This window comes from Sus scrofa, chromosome 8, assembly GCF_054392235.1.
Source record: "Sus scrofa isolate SSC_HxYL_T2T_F1_AM1 chromosome 8, Sscrofa_HxYL_maternal_Yorkshire_Landrace_v2.0, whole genome shotgun sequence".
Taxonomy (NCBI): Eukaryota; Metazoa; Chordata; class Mammalia; order Artiodactyla; family Suidae; genus Sus; species Sus scrofa.
In genome coordinates, this window is record NC_139390.1 from 73954447 (window position 1) to 73977281 (window position 22835).

At 40.2% G+C, this 22835-nt stretch overlaps 1 protein-coding gene across 18 annotated transcripts in view; it reads left to right on the plus strand.

The window, feature by feature from the left end:
* RUFY3 (RUN and FYVE domain containing 3) overlaps window positions 1-22835 on the plus strand; it is an 87390-nt gene that overhangs the window by 54269 nt on the left and 10286 nt on the right. For 15 of the 18 annotated variants that reach the window (XR_002346693.2, XR_001304041.3, XR_014812647.1 and 12 more), the window contains 11 exons: window positions 1189-1362; window positions 2436-2553; window positions 3631-3732; window positions 8482-8605; window positions 9332-9393; window positions 11403-11468; window positions 12505-12574; window positions 14195-14287; window positions 15721-15804; window positions 17000-17167; window positions 17708-17805. Coding sequence is in view for 11 of the 18 variants with exons in the window: in XM_013989313.3 (XP_013844767.2) it covers window positions 1189-1362; window positions 2436-2553; window positions 3631-3732; window positions 8482-8605; window positions 9332-9393; window positions 11403-11468; window positions 12505-12574; window positions 14195-14287; window positions 15721-15804; window positions 17000-17167; window positions 17708-17805 (1159 nt within the window). In the remaining 7 variants the exon portion in view is untranslated. Of the gene's footprint in view, window positions 1-1188; window positions 1363-2435; window positions 2554-3630; window positions 3733-8481; window positions 8606-9331; window positions 9394-11402; window positions 11469-12504; window positions 12575-14194; window positions 14288-15720; window positions 15805-16999; window positions 17168-17707; window positions 17806-20409; window positions 22726-22835 lie in introns of those variants that run through there. The other 3 variants (XM_005656515.4, XM_005656517.4, XM_003356969.5) reach the window with 1 other exon arrangement.

A 22835-nucleotide genomic window follows, 5' to 3' on the forward strand; every position in this document is an offset into this window, starting at 1 on the left:
AGCTGTGGCAACGCTGGATCCTTAACCCACTGCACTGGTGGGGGCGGAATTGAACCCACACCGCCATAGACACAATGTTGGATCCTTAACCTGCTGCGCCACTGAGGAAACTCCTGATTAAGTTCCAATACTGCATTATACAAATAATGTTATTGTAAGTTCACTTAATAATGCTTAGTTTAAATAATGATGTTAACTAGTATAAACAGTAATAATGCAGCTAGCGAATTTGGAATGAAGTTGAAGCACTTTGTCCTTTTTTTCCATGTTGGCTTTATTTTTTAGAGCACTTCACAGGCTATAGATGATGAGCGGGTTGTGGCAGGGTGGCAGCAGACCATTGTGAAGGCTGTGCTGTCTTGAGCTGTGACAGGCCCAGGTTAGGGGGGAGGGGGCAGTGTCAATGCTGAGAATATTCAAAGACTCTACTCAAGGCTCAAAATTTGATTAAAAAATGTATTTTTTACTATTTTACCAAGAATATTCCTAAGATCATTTGAAGTTTCCAGGAGTTTATTTTTACGTGGGAGGAACAATGATGCTATGAATTTATGTTACCTGTCTCCTGTTTACATGTTGCAAATATTCTTTTTAGCATATACCTTTGAGTGGATTTTCTGTTATATTGGTATATAAGTGCTCAATTTTACAATTAAACATTAAAAGCAATTTAAAAAAAAAAGAATATTCCTAAAAGAAACCAACATTTTTCTTTTTAACATCAGAGCACCTGCAGAATACAACTAATAGTATACTTGGGTGCCACCACCTTGATTCTTGCCAAGACACCAACAGTCTTACCCAACCATTGCTTTTGTGCCATCAAGGCAAATATCAACCCAGTGAAATTATACCAAACTTTTAAAAACATTTTTTTATTTTTTGCTTTTTAGGGCCATACCTACAGCATATGGAAGTTCCCAGGCTAGGTGTCGACTTGGAGCCACAGCTGCAGATCTACAGCACAGCCACAGCAACACCAGATCCCATCCACACCTGTGACCTACACCACAGCTCATGGCAACACCAGGTCCTTTCCCCACTGAGTGAGGCCAGGGATCGAACCCTCATCCTCAAGGATACTAGTTGGATTCGCTACTGTTGAGCCACATCAGGAACTCCTATACTGAATTTTTAAATGCGACATTTCCAGTAATCAGGCTTCATCCTTTCCCCCTTCGACTGCAGATCCTAATTATCTCATGGCTAACGAACGCATGAACCTCATGAACATGGCCAAGCTGAGTATCAAAGGCTTGATTGAATCTGCTCTGAACCTGGGGAGAACACTGGACTCTGACTACGCCCCTCTTCAGCAGTTCTTTGTGGTGATGGAGCACTGCCTGAAACACGGCTTGAAAGGTAGGCCTTGGGCTCAAAATGCAAATGTGCGTTCACCTGTTTCCTAGCTGTGGAAACTCAAGAGAAACATTCCTGGTGGAGCAAAAGACTGAGAGGCTTGGAATGATAATATTAATCCATTGGGATGCAGTCTATATGGGTGCAGGGCTATATTGACTTAAAGGACATAAGGGCCTGAAAAGCACAGAGCTGGAAGCGCTGTTACAAGCATCCAGTCCAGCATGGCAGTTGTGTTTCCCAAGTAGAAATAGATCTTTTGTTTAATTTTAATTTTTTTATTAAATTATATTTATTTATTTATTTGGCTTTTTAGGGCAGCACCCTTGGCATATGGAGGTTCCCAGGCTAGGGGTCTAGTTGGAGCCGTAGCCACCGGCCTACGCCAGAGCCACAGCAATGCAGGATCCAAGCCACGTCTTCGACCTACACCACAGCTCACAGCAATGCCGGATCCTTAACCCACCAAGCGAGGCCAGGGATCGAGCCCGAAACCTCATGGCTCCTAGTCGGATTTGTTTCTGCTGGGGCCATGAGGGGAACTCCGAAATAGATCTTCAATGGGGCGTGGCATGCCAAGGATCACACAGTAAGCGGGGACAGAGTAATTGCTGGACTCATGTCTCCTGACTCTGCTTCCTTGCTCTTCCCACTTAACCATCAGCTTTCTAGGCAGGACTGGTCTTTTCACCTTTGCTTCTTTTCCTGCTCCCTCCCCAGTCTTTGATAGCCTGCTCCTGGATCACGTCTTCTTTTCCACCGGACTGTTTTCTCCACTAATACGGCATGGCTTTAAGCACGATATTGTTAAAATACTTTATTGTATTATACAGCTAGTCCATAAATTCTTCCTGAAAGAGGAAGGACTGAATCTTGGGAGGTAGGGAATTTTTGATTTTTATGAAGCCTTATCTGTTCTGAAAGCATGAATAATTTTGGAACTGTCTGATGATCTGGGATTGATTCCCTGAAAAGCACACTGTATAGATGGAAGAGGGTGTGTGTTTGTATGTGTTTTGACGGTGTGTTTATGTTGTAAAAAATATTAAAATATTGCTTTGTTTTTATCGCCTTAGCTAAGAAAACTTTTCTTGGACAAAATAAATCCTTCTGGGGACCTCTTGAACTGGTAGAAAAGCTTGTTCCAGAAGCTGCAGAGATAACAGCAAGTGTTAAAGATCTTCCAGGACTTAAGTAAGTTTAAGGACGAATTCTGTTTGCCAGGGAAAACATTCTTCTTAGCTGCTTCCTTTAGCAGTGAAACTGAAGTCAATGATGACCATAATAATTTATTTCATAACAATCCAAAATGTATAATGTTGTTATAAATGGGCGGGTTGCAGTAGAAGTAATGTATAACATTGAGAAGTATGAAGGATAATGATTGTTAATCTAAGAGAGCTTGGGGGTTCCCATCATGGCCCAGCAGAAACAAATCCGACTAGGAACCATGAGGTTGCAGGTTCAATCCCTGGCCTTGCTCAGTGGGTTAAGGATCCGGCATTGCCGTAGCTGTGGTGTAGGTCACAGAGGCGGCTCAGGTCCCATGTGGCTGTGACGCAGGCCGGCAGCTGTAGCTCCGATTCGACCCCTGGCTTGAGAACCTCCATATGCCGCAGGCACGGCCCTAAAAAAGCAAAAAAAAAATCTAAGAGAGGTTGTCTTCTTGTTACAATACCAAATATGTTCTTATTTGTTTTAGCGCTTGTGAATATCAGCTAGTTGAGTCTCAAGAAACTAGATCTAGCTGGGTGGCTTGTTGGACTTGATTTAAGACAAACAATGTGTGTGATGGATTTTAAACAGTTGTCAAGTGAACCTCAGGAACTGATGCTGGGAACCTGCCTTGGAACTTGAGAAAGAAGAATAATCACCTTCCAAATTAGATTGGTCTAGTTTTAATCAAGTAGAGGTCTGAGCGGCCTGTATCCTCACTATTGTTATGTGGGTACTTAAACATGATCCACACTAAATTTATAAGGATTTACCAAAACTAATCTGATGAAACATTTGCAGTTTGGCCTCCCAGAGGTCCTGTCTTCACATCGTCATCTCATTCAGTAATAAATTCCTCACAGAGCATTTGTCCCAAACACTCCAGCTCCCACCAGCCCATACTGGATCCCTCACACAGGCTGTGGGGAGAGAGGCTGTGGACAGCACCTGTTGTGCCTGTTATTCTAGGGAACCCTCAGCAAAAGTCCATGAACCTGTCCCTCTATGGCTCCTGTCTCTGCTGCTTTTAGTTGTTTGCTTTCTGTGTTTTTGTAGGACACCGGTAGGCAGAGGAAGAGCCTGGCTTCGTTTGGCCTTAATGCAAAAGAAACTTTCAGAATATATGAAAGCTTTGATCAATAAAAAGGAACTTCTCAGGTATGATGATCTTCGTGTTGAACTTTGTTTTTTTCCTGCTATGTTCTTCATCATATGAGGTCGAATCAGATATATTTGCTGTTTTTGTAGATCAGAAACAGTTGATTGATGACACTTTCACATAATTCAACTAATACCTTCTCCCACATCTCACACATACATACTCAAGAATAGGAGATCTGCTGTGGTGCAACGGGATTGGTGGTGTCTCTGCAGTACCAGGACACAGGTTTGATCCTCAGCCTGGTACAGTGAGTTAAAGGATCAAGCACAGGAGTTCCCATTGTGCGCAGTGGTTAACCAATCCAACTAGGAACCATGAGGTTGCGGGTTCGATTCCTGGCCTCTCGCTCAGTGGGTTAAGGATCTGGCGTTGTCGTGAGCTGTGTAGGTTGCAGATGCGGCTTGGATCCCACGTAGCTGTGGCTCTGGCGTAGGCCAGTGGCTACAGCTCTGATTAGACCCCTAGCCTGGGAACCTCCATATACCGCGGAAGTGGCCCTAGAAGAGGCAAAAAGACAAAAAAAAAAAAAAAAAAAAAAGGATCAAGCACTGCCTCAGCTGCAGCAAGCATAGGTCGCAACTCCATCTCAGATCTGATCCCTGGCCTGGGAACGCCATATGTGACAAGGCAGCCAAAAAAAAGGGGGGAGGGTTATATATACATATATGTATATACATATATATGTGTGTGTGTGTGTGTGTATATATGTATATACATATATGTATATATATATGTAAAATGTGTATTCACGCTATCTGTCTCTGTGGCATATATATGGTCCTTTGCAGGGAAGGCCAAAATTTAACACCTCCAGAAAACAGGAAAGGCTTTTGACCTTAGCATGTACCCAGGCTCAATAAGACAGAAAGTTGACACGTAACATTAAATTGAAATATAGGGCATGAACTTGAACAGGCATTTCATGAAAGAAGAAATCAAAATGGCCAGAAACATATTTAAAAAAATACCTAACTTCACTAGCCATCTTATAAATACAAATTAAAATTAGTGTGTTTACCTCACCAACCCCCAGAAAGGCAAAAAGGAAAAAGACAGGTGATGCCAGGTGTCGGTGAGGATGTAAAGTAACGTTAATGTCCTGCTGATGAGAGAAACTTAGGAAATGTATGAAGACTGATTGTCACTCTCTATTAAAGCTGATCATAAGCATACCTTATGACCGATGGTCCCACTTCTAGTTATATCTAAAAAAAAGCATAGTTATTAAATCACTTTGCTGTATACCTAAAACTACCACAATATTGTAAATAAACTAAACTTCAGTTTTTTTAAAATGCAAAGTTATGTTTAGCAGAAGATGTGAACAAGAAGGTCCATAGCTACTACAATGTTTATAATAGCCCCATATGTTTGTAATAGACCCTAAGTGTCTCTTCACAGTAGGATGAATAAATTATTGTATATTCATACCATGAAATACCATTGAGCACCTACACACAGCCATATGGTTTACTCTCACAAGTATAATGTTGTGCAAACAAAACCAGACAGGAAAGATACAGGCATATTATTAGTCCATTTATATAAAGTTCAGAAACATATACAACTCGTGTTTCATGATAGAAGTCGGGAAGGGCTGGCATAGTCAAGGCAGGGGGAGTAAGCAGGGAGTAGCAGGGGACACAAAGTGGCTTTGGAGTTTCCGCTAATACAGTTTTTTAATATGGTGCTGGTTACGCAAGTATATTCTCTTTATGAAAATGCATCCAGTTACATTGTATGATTTGTGTACTTTTCTGTGTATACCTTATAGGTCATTATATTTACCAAAAGAAATTCAAATATATTAGATTGCCTCTGAGTAATAATGTAAGAAAAACAAGTCAGAGAGGATTTAAAGACAGGGCTGGATTTTTTTCAAGCACCTAGCTTTTACAAGAATTGGCACTGCAGATCCTAAGATGGAGCTTTGTTTTAATGTTGCCACAGCTATGTATGCTGCTGATTGCTGTTATCTTTCCTAAGAAAATCAGATCAATCAGGAGAAAGAGAAACAGGAACTATTCGGGAGAGCTTATTTATTTCTACAAAGGGAAAGCTCAACTTTCCAAGGGTAAAGCCTTAAAGTGGTGTAGGACCTAATGTTCAAGCTGTAGATAGATACAGGGGAGTGTCTCTGATCAAAATTATATGACTCAGGAGTTCCTGTCGTGGCTCAGTGGTTAACGAATCCGACGAGGAACCATCAGGTTGCAGGTTCAATCCCTGGCCTTGCTCAGTGGGTTAAGGATCCCGCATTGCCGTGAGCTGTGGTGTAGGTCACAGATACGGCTTGGAGCCCGCATTGCTGTGGCTCTGGCTTAGGCTGGCAGCTGCAGTTCCAATTAGACCCCTAGCCTGGGAACCTGCATATGCTGAGGGAGTTGCCCTAGAAAAGGCAAAAAAAATATATATATATATATATGAGTCAAATTGAGGTCTGAAGAATTAGCCCTTTGTCCAGCAGAGCACCAGAATGACTGGGTTCATTCTTGTGAACTAGACAGAACACTGCTTTTTTTTTTTTTTTCAATTGAAGTTGATGTACAATATTATATAAGTTACAGGTGTACAATGTAGTGATTCAAAATTTTAAGGGTTATACTCCCATTTATAGTTCTTGTAAAATATTGACTATATTCCCTAGGCTGTATAGTATATCCTTATAGCTTATTTTATATATAATAGTTTATACCTCTCATTCCTCTACCCCTATCTTGTGCCTCCCTACTGTAACTGCTAGTTTGTTCTCTGTGTACACAGAGTCTGCTTTTTTGTTACGCTCACTGTTCTGTATTTTAGATTCTACAGGTATATGATATCATACAGTATTTGTCTTTGAGTAATTTCACTTAGCATAATACCCTCCAAGTCCATCCATGCTGTTACAAATTGCAAAATATCATTCTTTTCAATGGCTGAGCAGTGTTCCATTGTGTATGTATGTGTGTGCACACGCGCATGTGCACACACATACATACCATGTCTTCTTTATTCATTCATCTGTTGATAGACACTTTACAGAACACTTGTTTATACATATTTTCACTTGCTTTGACCCAGCAATTTCACCACCTAGGTATGTCTAACAGAAATACATAAGTATATGTACCAAAAACCATGTGTGGTAGTGTTTGGAAAAGCACTGTAGAACTTCCCGTCGTGGCTCAGTGGAAACAGATCTGACTAGTATCCATGAAGACTCGGGTTCGATCCCTGGCCTCACTCAATGGGTTAAGGATCTGGTGTTGCCATGAGCTGTGGTATAGGTCACAGATGCCATTTGGATCCTGTGTTCCTGTGGCTGTGGTGTAGACCAGCAGCTGCAGTTCCAATTCGACCCCTAGCCTGGGACCTTACATATGCCGCAGGTGCAGCCCTAAAAAAAAAGACAAAAAGGGAGGAAAAAAAAGAAAAGCACTGTAGCCTGTGTAACTGAAACAGCAAATTGAATGGATCCATTGTGGTGTATTCCTACCATGGAATACTGTCCAGGAGTGAGACGAATGAACTGCCATTGCATACAATCCAATACAATATGAATATACAATGAACTATCATTGCATACAATCCAATACAATATGAATATACAATGAACTACCATTGCATACAGTCCACTACAATATGTGTCTCAGAATTAAGGTATTGTACAAAGGAAGCCAAACACAAAAAACTGTGTACTGTCTGGCTTTGAGAGAACCTTGTTCATTCTAATTATATTCCGTTTCCTTCACAGGTGATCAAAGAACAAAAATAACATGTGGGCAGTTACAGTGAGATGATAATTTACAGATCATTCATGTGCTGTTTTTGAACTATTTAACCATTTGTTAATGTGTTTCATAGAGAATCAAAAAAGAGAAAGCTCTTATCGGTGAATTGCATTGTTACCAATAATTGAGGTTGACTCTGAGCAATCCTGAGTGACCTTGTTGAAAACAAGTAATTATAGTGATGCTTCAGTTAAGATGTCAAAGTGGTTGAAAATGAATATTTCAAGCCACTTGGTCTCTGTATATTGATAATTTAGGTGCATCATGAAGCAGTATTTAATCATCTGGGTTTTTTAGAATTTTACCCAGTCAGAATTATTCTGAATGTACTTTCTCTTTTGCTTTTTTATTTCTATCATTTCAAGGCTATTATGCCTGGCCGTAGGATTCGTTAGGGTAAAAAGCTAAAAATAGCCTAACTGTTCATGAGAGGGGGCGCGGATAAAGAAAAGGACATTTTTGGCCAAATGTGTTTATGCCACCATCATACAGTGGGATGTTATAAAACCAGTATAAATGAGGGTGCTGAAAACCATCTATTGAAATAAAAATGTAGCCACAGTGTTATTAAGCCAAAAAAATTAATTCGAGATAATTTTAATGATATAATGTCTTTTTAGTATCCCTCAAAAATATGTATGTCTTCATAAGTGATCTGAAAATTCCTATATCAAGATCTTAACAGGTCATTGGTGGGTAGAATTACAGGATTTTGTGTGTGTGTATGTGTGTTCGCTTACTTTTTTTGTAATGAAACTAACTGTATTGAGCAATTAAAGATCTCTTAAACATTTTAAATCACCTTCAGTCTGTTTCACATGCTTGTTACGCAGCCATGTTTTTGCTTTTTTGCTGTTCTCACAGATCACAATATTCACCCAGGAGGCACACACTTTTCCCCTTGTCTCATGACTACATCATTGGGTTCTTGAGGTTTTAGTACCATAAACATTCCCTAAATTTCTCTTACAGTGAATTCTATGAACCCAATGCCCTCATGATGGAAGAAGAAGGAGCCATAATTGCTGGTCTGTTGGTGGGTCTCAATGTCATCGATGCCAATTTCTGTATGAAAGGAGAAGATTTGGACTCTCAGGTATGAGAAAGATACTGGGTTACCTGATGTGTCATTCTGAGTTCTGTTGGCTCGGATTATGCCAACCAAATTGGGGAAAATTCTATGAGCCATAAATTGGATTTTCTTTAGTTTTAGTATGAATATTAAAAAATTTGTTTAACCTTCCAACCTGTTTTATTTATGCATAATGAATGTTTTTTCAAATATCTGTCTTAACTATGATTCCCATTAAACATATTTTATACAGGCTAGAAAATGTATCTATCTATATGTATTTGTAGAAGCTAAAATACGTAGACAGTGAGTTCAGTTCCCTTATGGCGCAGTGCATTGCTGCAGCTGTGGCGCAGGTTGTAACTGCACCACGGGTACAATCTCTGACCCACAAACTTGCACATGCCACAAGTGCGGTGAAAAATATATATATACTCACACCCACACACACATGGGTTCAGTAGCAGAATACTTGAAATAAGCAAAAGAGAAACAAGTGTTAAGCCTTAAAGTTGTATGAAGTAGTCTGTTGACTTTCTTAGTTGTGATCTTACTAACTTGATCTTGGTTCTTTACTTACTACCCTTGTTAATTTTTTATTATAATCAAACATTCAGTCTGTATTAAAAATTTCTAGTAATTGTCATGACTCTAATACTATTTAGAGTTGCCTAGAAAGAGACATTATATTATGTGTGCCTTGGGGAAAGTATCTAATTTCATGCTAAATTCTGAAAATTCTCTCTGTAGGTTGGAGTTATAGATTTTTCAATGTATCTCAAAGATGGAAACAGCAGTAAAGGTAGTGAAGGGTATGTACAAAGAAAATTAGTTTTCTTCTTTCTTTAATGTTCTTTGATAGTATTTAAAGTTTATAATAGGACTGCTTTAATAGATGTGCTAAAAGAATTTCTGATGATACAGCTTTAACAGAATCTTGTCAAAAATATCTAACTATTGGAGTTCCCACTGTGGCACAGTGGTCTAAGAATCCTACTGCAGGAGTTCCCATTGTGGCTCAGCAGAAACAAATCCAGCTAGTATCCATAAGGATTCAGGTTTGATCCCTGGCCTCGCTTAGTGGGTGAGGGATCTGACCTTGCCCCTAGCCTGGGAACTTCCATATGCTGAGGGGTGGCCCTAAAAAGCAAAAAAGAAAAAAGAAAAAGAATCTGATTGCAGTTGGCTCTGGTCACTGTGGATGTGTGGGTTTGATATCCAGCCCAATGTGTGGTGGGTTAAGGATCTGGTGTGGTCACAGCTGCAGTGTAGGTCACAGCTGAAGCTTAGATTCAATCCCTGGCCCAGGAACTTCCATATGCCACAAGCACAGCCATTAAAAAAAACTAATTATTGTTAGATTAAAACAATAAAAAGCCTGCTAATCACAGTTCTTTTAGTTAAATGGATTTTCCTGCTATGTGATTCAGCAACAAGCAAAATAAAAAAATTTTTATAAAAGGAACCCAGGAGTTCCCGTCATGGCACAGTGGTTAACGAATCCGACTAGAAACCATGAGGTTGTAGGTTCGGTCCCTGCCCTTGCTCATTGGGTTAACGATCCGGCGTTGCCGTGAGCTGTGGTGTAGGTTGCAGATGCAGCTCGGATCCCGCGTTGCTGTGGCTCTGGTGTAGGCTGGTGGCTACAGCTCCGATTGGACCCCTAGCCATATGCCACGGGAGCGGCCCAAGAGATAGCAAAAAGACCAAAAAAAAAAAAATTAAAAGGAACCCAGTGCTCCATCTCTTAGTGTTTGAAAACATGATCTTCTTGGCCAGAAGGATTGAGGATTGCACTCTCAGTTTGTTTAATTTTGCACTATTACATGTGCATCATGGGTTATATAAAATGTTAAAGTTGGAGGGAGCTGAATGAATAATATATGGGAATTTGGCACTACTTTTACAACTTCTGTAAACCTAAAATTATTTCAAAATTCACAGTTGTAAAAATATTCAGGGGTTCCCTTGTGGCACAGCAGGTTAAGGATCCTGCATTGTCACTGCAGCAGCTTGGGGTCAGTCCCTGGCCCAGGAACTTCCACATGCCATGGGTATAGCTGAAAAAAAGAAAATTCATATGGTACTTGGAGATTAGAGATCAGAAGCTCACATTCCATGCTTTATGAATTTAGCAGTTGAAAGCTTACTTAGTCTGAAATTTTTAACCTTGTGCACTGAGCTAAGATTACGTAGTATTTGTTCTTCAAGTAGTAGTAGATGTATGTGGCCTTGGTTTGTTGAAAAAATCTCTTTGTAACTTTTGCTTGTTCTAGATTAGTGGGTTCCAGAAGTGAATCTCCTTTTACACACTTAATTTTCTCATGTAATAATAAACACTTGATCTTTTGAAAACCTTTTGTACCATTCATTTTGAAATTCAAATAGCATTTAAAGGCAAATATATAGCCTTTAAGAACAATTATTATTAAACCTGAGTAAGCTTAATTCCATTCCTGTGACAAATGGAAAACTGTTATCATAAATATGCTAGCAGTGCTGAAAAAAATCTATCAGCTGTGAGAAGAAAACTTTAATTATTTAAATGCCTCTAATAGATTGCATAGCACACCTGCAACATATGTTATTAAGATGCATAAGCTGTAATAGGGGCTTTATTAATATGTAGGGAGGTTTCAGTTTAAACTTCCCAGTCTTTCTTGTTGAGATGTCAAGGCAGTTATACATCAGGTCTGTATTCTGAGTCAGTGTGTGTATAGTTCCCTTTCTGTGTTGTATGAAAATATTAGGGGCAAAAGAAGGGGTCTTGATATGTCTAATGTTGCTTACTTTATTTCTATTTTTTATCTTTTCCCCTCAGAGATGGCCAGATTACTGCAATTCTGGATCAGAAGAACTATGTAGAAGAACTCAACAGACATCTGAAGTAAAGAATGAATAAATACTATTACTTATTGGTGGGGGGGGGAGGGTAAACTGATGAGCAGTTAGGATAAATTCATATAATACTCAACAAGTATATGTAGAATTCCTGCTTGCCAGGCACTGGGCTAGGTACTGGCTATGTGGCATTTAAGCTTTAATGAAAGGCAGTATAAAATTCAATGTAATTAGAACTGTAGTGATTATGTAAATATACTCAGTTAAGAACTCTTTGATTTGGGGAGTTTCCTCTTGTTATGGGGCAGTAGGATCAGTGACGTCTCTGTGGCGCCAGGATATAGGTTCAATCCTTGGCCCAGTGCTGTGTAGGTTGGATCTGATCCCTGGCCTGGGAATTCCATATGCCATGGGATAGCCAAAGGAAAAAAAAAAAAAAAAAGGATTCTTCAATTTGTGACATAGTTGAAATTGGAGGTCTTCAGTAGATCCAGCCACGTATTTCAGGACTCAACCACTCATCGCTTTAGTACCTTCAGATTAATCATATCTCGGTCCCTTGCATTTCTCATACATCGAATAAGTAGTGTTAATTTACCCTCTTGTAAGCTGTCTGAGAGCCTGCAAGCCCATCAAGACCTGCGGGAGTTCCCGTCATGGCTCAGTGGTAACGAACCCAACTAGTATCCCTGAGGATGTGGGTTCAGTCCCTGGCCTCGCTCAGTGAGTTACGGATTCGGCATTGCTGTGGACTGTGGTGTAGGTGGCAGACGTGGCTCAGATCCCACATTGCTGTGGTTGTGGTGTAAAAAAAATTATAGACACACAAAAAAAGAATTATAGACAGTCAGAGTTCCCTGGTGGCCTCTCAGTGAAGGCCTTGGCAGTGTCACTGCTGTGGCTCAGGTTCCATCTCTGGCCCAGGAACTTCCACATGCTGGAGGCATGGCCCAAAAAAAATGAAAAAAAAAAAAATTGTGGACAGTGAACAATGAATGATAAGTATGATGGATGTTTTAAAAGAAATTACAAGGTATGGTCTGTTTCTCAAAAGAGATCATTTTTTCTTCCCCTCTTGATAGTGCTACTGTAAACAACCTTCAGGCGAAAGTGGATGCATTAGAAAAATCCAACACTAAATTGACAGAGGAGGTAAGGGTTTGAAAGTTCTTTGACTGATTTATAGAATTTAGTAATGTGTATTAGTGGAAAATAATTTCTCTGGAGACTTGGAAAGAAAGAACTTGACTCTTCTGATAATATCCACCATAGGACTCCTTGTTTTGACCTAGAATGGCCAGCTGGCTTATCTCAGGGTTCTCAGTTATCCAGCTGGACTGTGTAGGCATAGAATCTGGACTGCTCAAATATTTTGCTTTACTTTGTGTGAATGTTTTGTCTGCACTAGCCTAGAGTTAATGTTTAGCAAGATAGCATGATATTCATCATTTATTCATTCAACACATATTTTGGGTACCACCTATGTGCCAGAGCTAGACAAAGATTTAATGTCTGCTAGGCATTGATTTACATGTGTGCGAGGTTGTCAAGCTCCCCAGCTTCGCAGGTTTTATTTTCTCCTTGGGGAGTTGGGGTGGATAACCTAAAGAACGCTGTCAGAAGACCAGTAAATCCTGCTTACATGTCATGCTGCTTATGTGTCATGTGCTCTGAGCAAATAAGTCACTTGACCTCTAAGAGGCCTCGTTCCCTCCCTGGTTAATTAGGGTGTTTGTTCTTCCCCTCTTGCCTCATAGTTACCTTGAAGGTCAGTTTAGAATATGGATCTGAAAACTCTCAGTAAAGTCCCTAAAATAAGAATAGAAAAATAACCTCATGTTTTACTTCTGATTAATGTATTTTTCCCTAACTTACCAAAGGCTCGCCTGCATACTTTTTTTCTTCAAAAGCATTAGATGTTTCTATGAAAAACCACAAAGAAAATTTTTCAGGTAGCAAAGACCTTATCTTCTCTTTTGAAAATTATAACTATCCTGTGGTAGACAGTGAGATAAATACAACAGCATAGAAGGACCTGGAGGTCCTTAGTGAAATAAGTCAGACAGAGAAAGACAAATACTGTATGTTTTCTACGTATGGAAAGTGGAATCTGAAAAATGAAGCAGGGAGTTCAGCAGTAACCAACCCGATTAGTATCCATGAGGATGTGGGTTCCATCCCTGGCCTCACTCATTGGGTTAAGGGTCCGCATTGCTGTGAGTTGTGATGTAGGTTGCAGACGAGGCTCGGATCTAGTGTTGCCATGGCTATAGTTCAGGCCAGTGGCTACAGCTCCGATTCAGCCACTAGCCTGGGAACCTTCATATGCCTCGGGTGCGGCCCTAAAAAGACAAAAAATTAATTAATGAAATGTATATGTAAAAGGTTTTACAGAGGGTTTGTAAGATAGGTCCCAAGGCATGAATTGACCTCTTAAAACATTTTAGAAACGGGTACTATAACATAATTATACGTTTTCCATGAGAACCCTTGAGGTAAACAATTATAATTGTTACAAGTTAATATTTTGGTACTGCAAAAAAAGTTCACACAAAAAGCAGCAATAGGAGATACTTTTTATTTTTATCTTTAAAGATATTTGAAGATATTTCTCCCAAGTTTCCTATAAGAACATTTTTATGGGATTATCGATAGCTTTCTTTCCTTCTAAGAATACCCGAGCCTGAAAGTCATGTCTTAGCAGATCATGTGCTTTCTTATCCTGTGTTAATAAAAGAAAATAAAAGATTATTTTTAAAATTGCATCAACAGCTTGCAGTTGCAAACAACAGGATTATTACCTTGCAAGAAGAAATGGAACGCGTTAAAGAGGAAAGCTCCTACATAATGGAATCCAATCGGAAGGTTACTTTCACTGGTTTTATAAATATTCCTGGAGCATGTCAGTGTGTTAGCAGTCGGGAGAGCCTCTGGAGGACTGTGTGGAAGCAGCGAGCATTTGCATATGTCATGTGCGCTGTTTTCCCTAAGACTCTGCAGAACTGAGTGAATGGAATGATGAAGGTTCTGGGAGAGTGATGGCTCTTCTATGATGCTTCTTGGCTTCATCCCTACCTACATCTTTTTAGACACTTTAAGAAACAGCCAAATTCAGTTTCTTCTTTTTATATACTAGTGATTTGTACTCTATTTAAATGTTTGATCATAGGAAATACACCATTATTTTTAGACCACGTTACTTATTTGTGGAAGTGTTTTTCTTATACCCCTGAGAAATTGTTACCATATACATGAACTTTCTAGATAACTCAGTCCCTTAAAGTACCAAACTTTTACGTATGTCTACACAGATATTTGGCAAACCTGTCATGTGTTGCACAACTCTAAGCCTTCTTAAGCAGAGGATGTCATTTAATACACTTCACCCTTTGTGATGACCGAAATTCATAATCATCAACATTGGCAATTCTGTACTAAGTTATAATGGTGCTACTTTAGGGAGCTTTTGAAATTGATAGTTTCTAGCACCTATACTTAAATATTCCCAGATTACTATGGGTGTTTTTTCTGCCTTTTATTTGGCATCTCTTACTTCCTACTGCTATTAGCATTATTCTCTCTAGAAAAGTCTCCCTGGAGTTCCCGTCAAGGCTCAGTAGGTTGAAAACCTGACTAGTTTCCGTAAGGATGTGAGTTCAATCCTCCCTGGCCTCGCTTTGGCATAGTTGTGGCTATGATGCAGGTCACAGACATAGTTTGGATCTGGCGTTGCTGTACCTGTGGTGTAGGCTGGCAGCTGCAGCTCTGATTCGACCCCTAGCCTGGGAACTTGCATATCCCATGGATGAGGCCCTAAAAAAAAAGAGTAAGTAACTAGGCTGTGGGGATCAACATGAGTAAGATATTTGACTTTAAAGCATGAACTCTGTGAAAACAACTGCACCTATTCAACGTTTTACTACTCATTTTTACCTGTGGTCTCATGGTTGGTTGGAGAACCCCGAGGTAAGGTCTCTAGAGGACCACATACAGGATCTTGTACATTTCTCCCCATTTATAGTTTACAGTGAATAATGCTATTTTGTTTATAGAGGCTGATTTTGAAGACTTCTACCACTTGGTTTGGTCAACTACCTTAGGACTTTAAATAAAATGACAAGAAACCCCCAATTCAGCTGAGGAATTTTTTATTTACTAAACTGCTGTTTCTTGTTGTCTTCATTCATTGTTCTGTGTGCTTAGGTGTGACCATTTTCCTTATTGAATAGCAGTGTTAGTGTCTACTAACTGTATAGGTGCTTTAAGTTCTTGAACATGTACTGTTTTATGTCTTCAAGGCTCCTAAACCAGACAGAACCTCCGAAGGGCAGGCACTGAGTGAAGCAAGAAAGCACTTAAAGGAGGAGACACAACTACGACTGGTAAACCTTGCCTATGTTCTGATGGTTCACAAAAACATTAAAACCTACCTGTCCACTTGAGGACTAGCTGTGGTGTCGGTTGCAGACACAGCTGGGATCTGGCAGTGCTGTGGCTGTGGTGTAGGTCGACCCCTAGCCTGGGAACCTCGATATGCCACAGGTGCAGCCCTAAAAAAAAAAAAAAAAGAAAAGAAAAGAAGAAAGGAAAAGAAACAGTCTGCTTTGTTTTCTATCATGCCTACTATGCACAAAGATGTGCCTCAGTTAAGTGGCAAGTGAAAACATTTTACAGAAAATTTTCAGAGCTCCCCTCGTGGTGCAACAGAAACAGCTCTGACTAGAAACCATGAAGCTGCAGGTTCAATCCCAGGCCTCGCTCAGTGGGTTACGGATCCAGCGTTGCCAGTGAGCTGTGGCGTGGGTCACAGACACAGCTTGGATCTGGGGTTGCTGTGGCTGTGGTGTAGGCTGGCAGCAACACCTCTGATTGGACCCCTAGCCTGGGAACCTCCATATACCGCAGGTGTGGCCCTAAAAAGTCAAAAAGATTTAAAAGAAAAGAAAAAGATAAGAAACCAAGCAAGTAGACAAGGTTCTGGATGTGCCCTGAGCATAGTGTGGATGCAGAAGAACCTCAGGTCCTTGTACCTCTGATCATCCAAATAATGCTGTAGTAATAATGGTAGAAACTAAAACGGGTCTCATGTTAAGCAAATATAAAAATTCAGTTAGCTGTACTGACCATGCCCAGTAATTGAGATGCTACCTTGGGGACCCAGAGTATCTTTTGGGTTTCTTGGGATCTTGAAAATGTCAGCAACCTCTCAATGGAAGAGAATTCCAGCTGTTCCACTTTGTGCTGGCCGCTGTAACATGTTCTTTGTATTTCTATAATAGGATATGACATCAGTTGTCTGTTTAAGTGTCTTTATGAAGCACCTCAAGTATGCGTGTGTTTTGGACGTATTAAATAGCACACTATCTTTCACCTACCAAAGTTTTCAGATTTGTAATTGGTTAGGTAAATGTCACTATAGTGATCCTAATTATTATTCTTATTGTTAAAGTTTCTGTGTTGAATGATAGCTTCTGGATACTTTGCCAGACTTTAGACCTGAGAGTCTTGGTCTGCTTTTTCCTGTGGAGTTTTAGGAACAAGAGAATAAGTAAGTCATTTGTTTCCCTTGGGGTGCAGGATGTTGAAAAAGAACTGGAGATCCAGATCAGCATGAGACAGGAGATGGAGCTGGCGATGAAGATGCTGGAGAAGGATGTCTGTGAGAAGCAGGATGCCCTGGTGTCTCTGCGGCAGCAGTTGGATGACCTCAGGGCTCTGAAGCATGAACTTGCCTTTAAGCTGCAGGTACAGGAAGTGTGAGGAATAGACTCTCTGGCTCTGTTAAATCCTATGGCTCCCCACCCCCCGCCGCCCTGCCCTGCTTGTTCCCTTGAATCACACTTTAAATACAGGAGGAAAGAGTCACATCTCACTTTGAGGCTAGCTGCCAGTAAACCACCTAAGGAATGGGACCATGGTAGAATCCCGCATTGCTCTTCTGGGGCACCATGGCCACTTTTCACATGGTGATGATGGGGCGGGCGATGGTGTTGGCCGGGGTGGGGGGGTTCTCTTTTATCCTGTAAGGTAATTTATAGTCTCTATCCTAACCTGCCAGCTGAGTTATATAGCCCCATCAGCTTTTACACTGGAATACCATAAATTGAGGAACTTTCTATCATTGATTTTTCAGACAAAACTGCATACAACAATACTGATTTTAAGTACTGCTTCTTGTTTTTTCTCCATTTGGGAAATAACTGAGCATTCCTATTTCTCTATTTCCCACTTACCATTAGGTTCAAAAGGCATGTGTGATTCACTCATAATTCTTTTCTGTGACAGAGTTCAGACTTAGGAGTAAAACAGAAAAGTGAACTGAACAGTCGCTTGGAAGAGAAGACTAATCAGATGGCTGCTACCATTAAACAACTCGAACAAAGGTAAAAGTGCTGTTTCTTTAGTGAAACATTGGGGCATTCAGTCCTGGAAGTGAAAAAATGTGTTTTGCATTTTGGCCAACAGAGTGTATGGAATTCTCCCAACTGAACGCCAGGCAGGCTGGTAGAAAGAAAGCCAGTTAAATTCTGTTTTTCAAGATGTCATTAAAAATATCTTCAGTGTCATGTGTTAGAGGAGGGATTCTTATGAGAATGGAAGGCCTTTTAAATATGTTAGTGATGTTCCTATTGTGGCTCAGCAGTAACGAACCTGACTAGTATCCATGAAGACGCAGGTTCGATCCCTGGCCCTGCTTAGTGGGCTAAGGATCCATTGTTGCGATGAGCTGTGGTGTAGGTTGCAGATGTGGCTCAGTGCTGTGGCCGTGACGGAGGCTGGCAGCTGCAGTTCCAGTGCAGTCCCTAGCCTGGGAACTTCCATGTGTCACAGGTGCAGCCCTTAAAAAAAAAAAAATCTGTTTCTGATTCTGTGATTTTTATTGTTCATTACTTAGGCCTTTGAAGACTTTGGTGATAGGTGATGGAGGGGTTCTGAGGGCCCTTCTCATAACTGCAACCCCTCATTTCCTTTTTCTCTCTACTTCCTCCTGAATAGGCCTTTGGCTTCCGCTATCACCTCCTGCCCACAACTCTTAAATCTTTTGGTCTCCAGCTCTGTCCCCCAGCTGGAGGGCAGTCTTGCACTTGCACCCCTCACCCGCTATTCCCCACTACAACGTACAGTTCAGTCCACCCAAAGTTCATCTTCTCTCTGTGTTGCTCTCATCTCTGTCTGTCTGGAACCACCGGGGACTTCCTGGTGACTCAGCCGCCCTGAGAAATGGCTAAGACTTTAAGATTGAATGAGCCATGGCACCCTCGGCCATTAAATGTTGCCAGCCTTGTTGCTGCCTGTAGCACCCACTCATCTCCCTTCTTGCAAAACTAAAATACTTACTGGTCCCCAGACATGCTTCCTGTTGTCCCTATCCATGTCTTCCCTAATAGTCTCACCAATAAGAAATTTCTTTCTGGATTTCCCGTCGTGGCTCAGTGGAAGTGAATCTGACTAGCATTCATGAGGATGCAGGTTCCATCCCTGGCCTCACTCAGTGGGTAAAGGGTCCGGTGTTGTCATGAGCTGTGGTGCAGGTCGCAGACTTGGCTCAGATCCTGCTTTCCTATGGCTGTGGTGTAGGCCGGCAGCTGCAGCTCCACTTGGACCCCTAGCCTGGGAACCTCCATAGACCACGTGTGCAGCCCTAAAAGGACAAAAATAAATAAATAAAAGAAATGGGAGTTCCCGTTGTGGCGCAGTGGTTAACGAATCCGACTAGGAACCATGAGGTTGAGGGTTCGGTCCCTGCCCTTGCTCAGTGGGTTAACAATCCGGCGTTGCCGTGAGCTGTGGTGTAGGTTGCAGATGCAGCTCGGATCCTGCGTTGCTGTGGCTCTGGCGTAGGCGGGCAGCTACAGCTCCAATTAGACCCCTAGCCTGGGAACCTCCATATGCCGCAGGAGCGGCCCAAAGAAATAGCAAAAAGACAAAAAAAAAAGAAAAGAAAAGAAAAGAAATGCTTTGCTTTTTCCACTCCCTTATTCTTCAGATATATTTTTTTTTATGTTCAGACTCAAATGCGACCTACCCAAAGCTTCCTCCAATATGTTTTTCCCAGCTAAAAATAAACCGCTAGTTTTTCCTTGTCAAAATTCGCATAGCCTTCGATCCATACTGCTTCTAGCACTTCTCACTTTCTGCCTTACCTTACACAGCCTTTATACATGTATTTTATCTTCTGTTGACAGTGTGGGTTCGTTGAGGTCAGTTATTTATTTAACAACAATCCTTTAAGTTCCACCTCTTCGGATCTGTCACAGTGCCTTGAATGTCCAAGGCCTTCATTTAGGAGATGCACGAATGAATGAGTAAATGGATGGCTTCTTTTATTCAGATAGTTCTTGACCAGGCTGGGTCCTGAACGTCACTGGATATTATTGTTAAATCAAAAGTTAATTGCAAGTTTCTAAATAAGCTTGAAACCTCTGGTTTGACTGATTTTACATTACAAAGTATCGGTCTAGGAGTTCTTGTTGTGGTGCAGTGGAAATGACCCCAACTAGGAACCATGAGGTTGCAGTTTGGATCCCTGGCCTCACTCAGTAGGTTATGGATCCGGCGTTGCCGTGAGCTGTAGTTTAGGTTCCATACGAAGTTCAGATCTGGCGTAGCTGTGGCTGTGGTGTAGGCCGGCAGCTTATAGCTCTGATTGGACCCCTAGCCTGGGAACCTCCATCTGCCTCGAGTGCGGCCCTGTAAAAGGAAAAAAAAAAAAAGTATTGATCTATCTAGGAAGTTATCTAAGCGCTTGCTCTTAGCGGTTGTTTATGATTTAACAATTCAGATTTAGTATTCGTAAATTGTGTTTTTAAAATGTGTCAAATTTTTCAAGAGATTTTTATCTTGACATTTCAAGCAGACAGAACTAAAGTAATGACATCTCTTTGAGTTATTAAGCTGACTTATTCTCTTGCTATTTTTGTCTTTCCTATTTATTCATTTTCTCATTCCCCTTTCACTCCATTTTTATTTTTATTTTATTAATTAAGTGAAAAGGATTTGGTGAAACAGGCAAAGACCTTAAATAGTGCAGCAAATAAACTGATCCCAAAACATCATTAGGCAATTTGGAGCTGGTCACCTCTCAAGTTGGATATCACAGCTTAATTATAGAAGGAAGAAATCTGAAAGTTATTGCATTTATGCTCTGATTCTATATAAAATGTGTCACCAAAAATTGACTTTGAATTTGCTGGACTTAAAAAAAAAAAAAAAAAAGTTTGATACATAGGCTGTGTTTTTTTCTTCTTCTTTATTTTCTTCCCAGAGTTAGAAAATTTAGTACAAGTTCTTAAAAATGCCAAATAAACTTTGAGAAATTACTTCTGAGTTGACCAATACATAAACACACCATAAAAAAAGAATTCTAGGGAATCAAAGCTCTGTACATATATGATCAATGCCTTTACCAGCCAGTCCCCGACAGTATGGGTTTCTAGGTGCGGTGTCTGTGTCAGTGAGCCTGTTCTGCCATTGCGATGTAATGAACTAGAGGTGACTACCACGTGGTCTTGGACCCTTCTAAAGTAGTTCTGTGTCTCTTAGGCCATGACCCCCTTTCACTTTTATTATCTAGGTTTAATCCCCAAGCCAAGGATAAGTACTTAGTATTTCACTACAGTTCTATTCTCAGTAACCAAGATTGCTTGTAACTTTTTTGCCTTAGTGACTTTCGGGGAAGTGGGGGGAGGGGGGGAGGGGGGAATGGAATCCTTACATTTCTTTAAAATCATAGAGATAAAGTTAGTGATTAGGTAACTTATGATAACATAATAATGTGGACGCTTGGGAAAAACCCTCCTAATAATGTCACCTTCTACCTCTGCCATTTTCCTGCAATTCTACTTCCTATTTAGGTAGCTCAGAGAAAACAGTTTTCATAAAAACACTCCTCTCCTATTAAAAAAAAAAAAAATTGCTACACATTTTTCAATCTATCCTGCTTTTCTTTTTGGAGTAAAGACGGCAAGGTGTAGACGGGAGCGATGCTTTCTTGCGTCTCATGCCCTGCCAGCAACATTGACTTAAGAGTTTCTCTTACTTTTTTTCAGATGGGGATTTGCTAGAGTTTCTAGGAAAATAACAATCTAATTATTTAAAAAACCATTTCCAAGTAGGAAATAGATAAGTGATAAACTTATATTCGTTATTATTATTCAGTCTAAAAATAAAGATTCCCAGTAGGTACCCACAAACAATAATTAGCAGGGCTTCTTTTTCTAAGTGATCACAGATCTAACCCTTTCTAGGCTTTACATTATAATAATCCTATAAGCACTTGGATTTTTTTAAATGACTTTTGATTTGGGGGGACAGGCATTACATAAGCCTTTACTCCTTCAAAATGTCTTGGCAAAAATTTTGTTTTTTTCTCGTTTTTTCTCATTCTGATAGGATTTGCAGCATTTCAGCTGCTTAGGTGGAGACAAAGATAACCTCTTTGCTTCCAGCTCTTGACATTCTTTTCCATCCTCTTGGAGAAATCCGAATTAAAAGAGTAAGATAGATTTCGTGTATGTTTTTATAGGGCCTTTCAGACTTGAACCGAAGTCAAGTCAAAGAGCGTGTGACCAAATTCATGGAAGATCCTGTGCTTTTAAACTTAGTTTCATTCTTATATATATATAGTTTTGCACCTATTCTTCTATTCTTCAGTATTTTGTGGTGATGAGCTGCCTTTTCTGTGAGCATTTAGAAGGAGTGCTCAAACACCAAAACAGAACATTTTAAAGATGACACAGCATGCTTCCAAATTCTATTAAATAGAGCCCCAGCTGTTTCACCTAACAACATGCTTCTTTATTGGTGCAAAGTTATAGGATATGTAGGAGAAAATATTCATAAGAATCTTCCAGAGAATATGGTCAGGAATCTTATGTGGGCCCAGTGCTGAATTGTTTGTCTACTTAGTCATAATCCACTTGGTAGAAATGGAAGAGGAAAGAGACGGCCCGTCTCTGACAAAGGCTTTTCATTATGTTAAAACCCAAAGCTTGAGTAAGGTTGATGTATAGTGTCCAGTGATTTAATATAACTTGTGGTTTAGGGAAGGAACCAGGAAAATGTTCTAACTCCACATAGAAGAAGGTAGTTGCCCATTTGCAAGTTCCAGTTATGAGTGTAAAACAGGAATATAAAGTACCAAACCTATTAGGAAATAAAAACAAAAAAAGTGGATTTAACTTTAATTACTGTGTACTTGAGGTTGGCTTTGGATATGGACTTTCTAAAAAGTGATGTTTTATTGTTTATCATCTAATGGCTGTAAACTGTAGTACTAGAATAAAAAAAAAATGGAAAATCAACTTTTCCTCTGCCTGGTTCACCTTCACCTTGCTTTTTTTTAGAGTTTGTTCCTTCTCCATCTTTTTTCCCTCATAATTTCTTCCCATGTCCTGCAAAGTTTTTTTCCTGC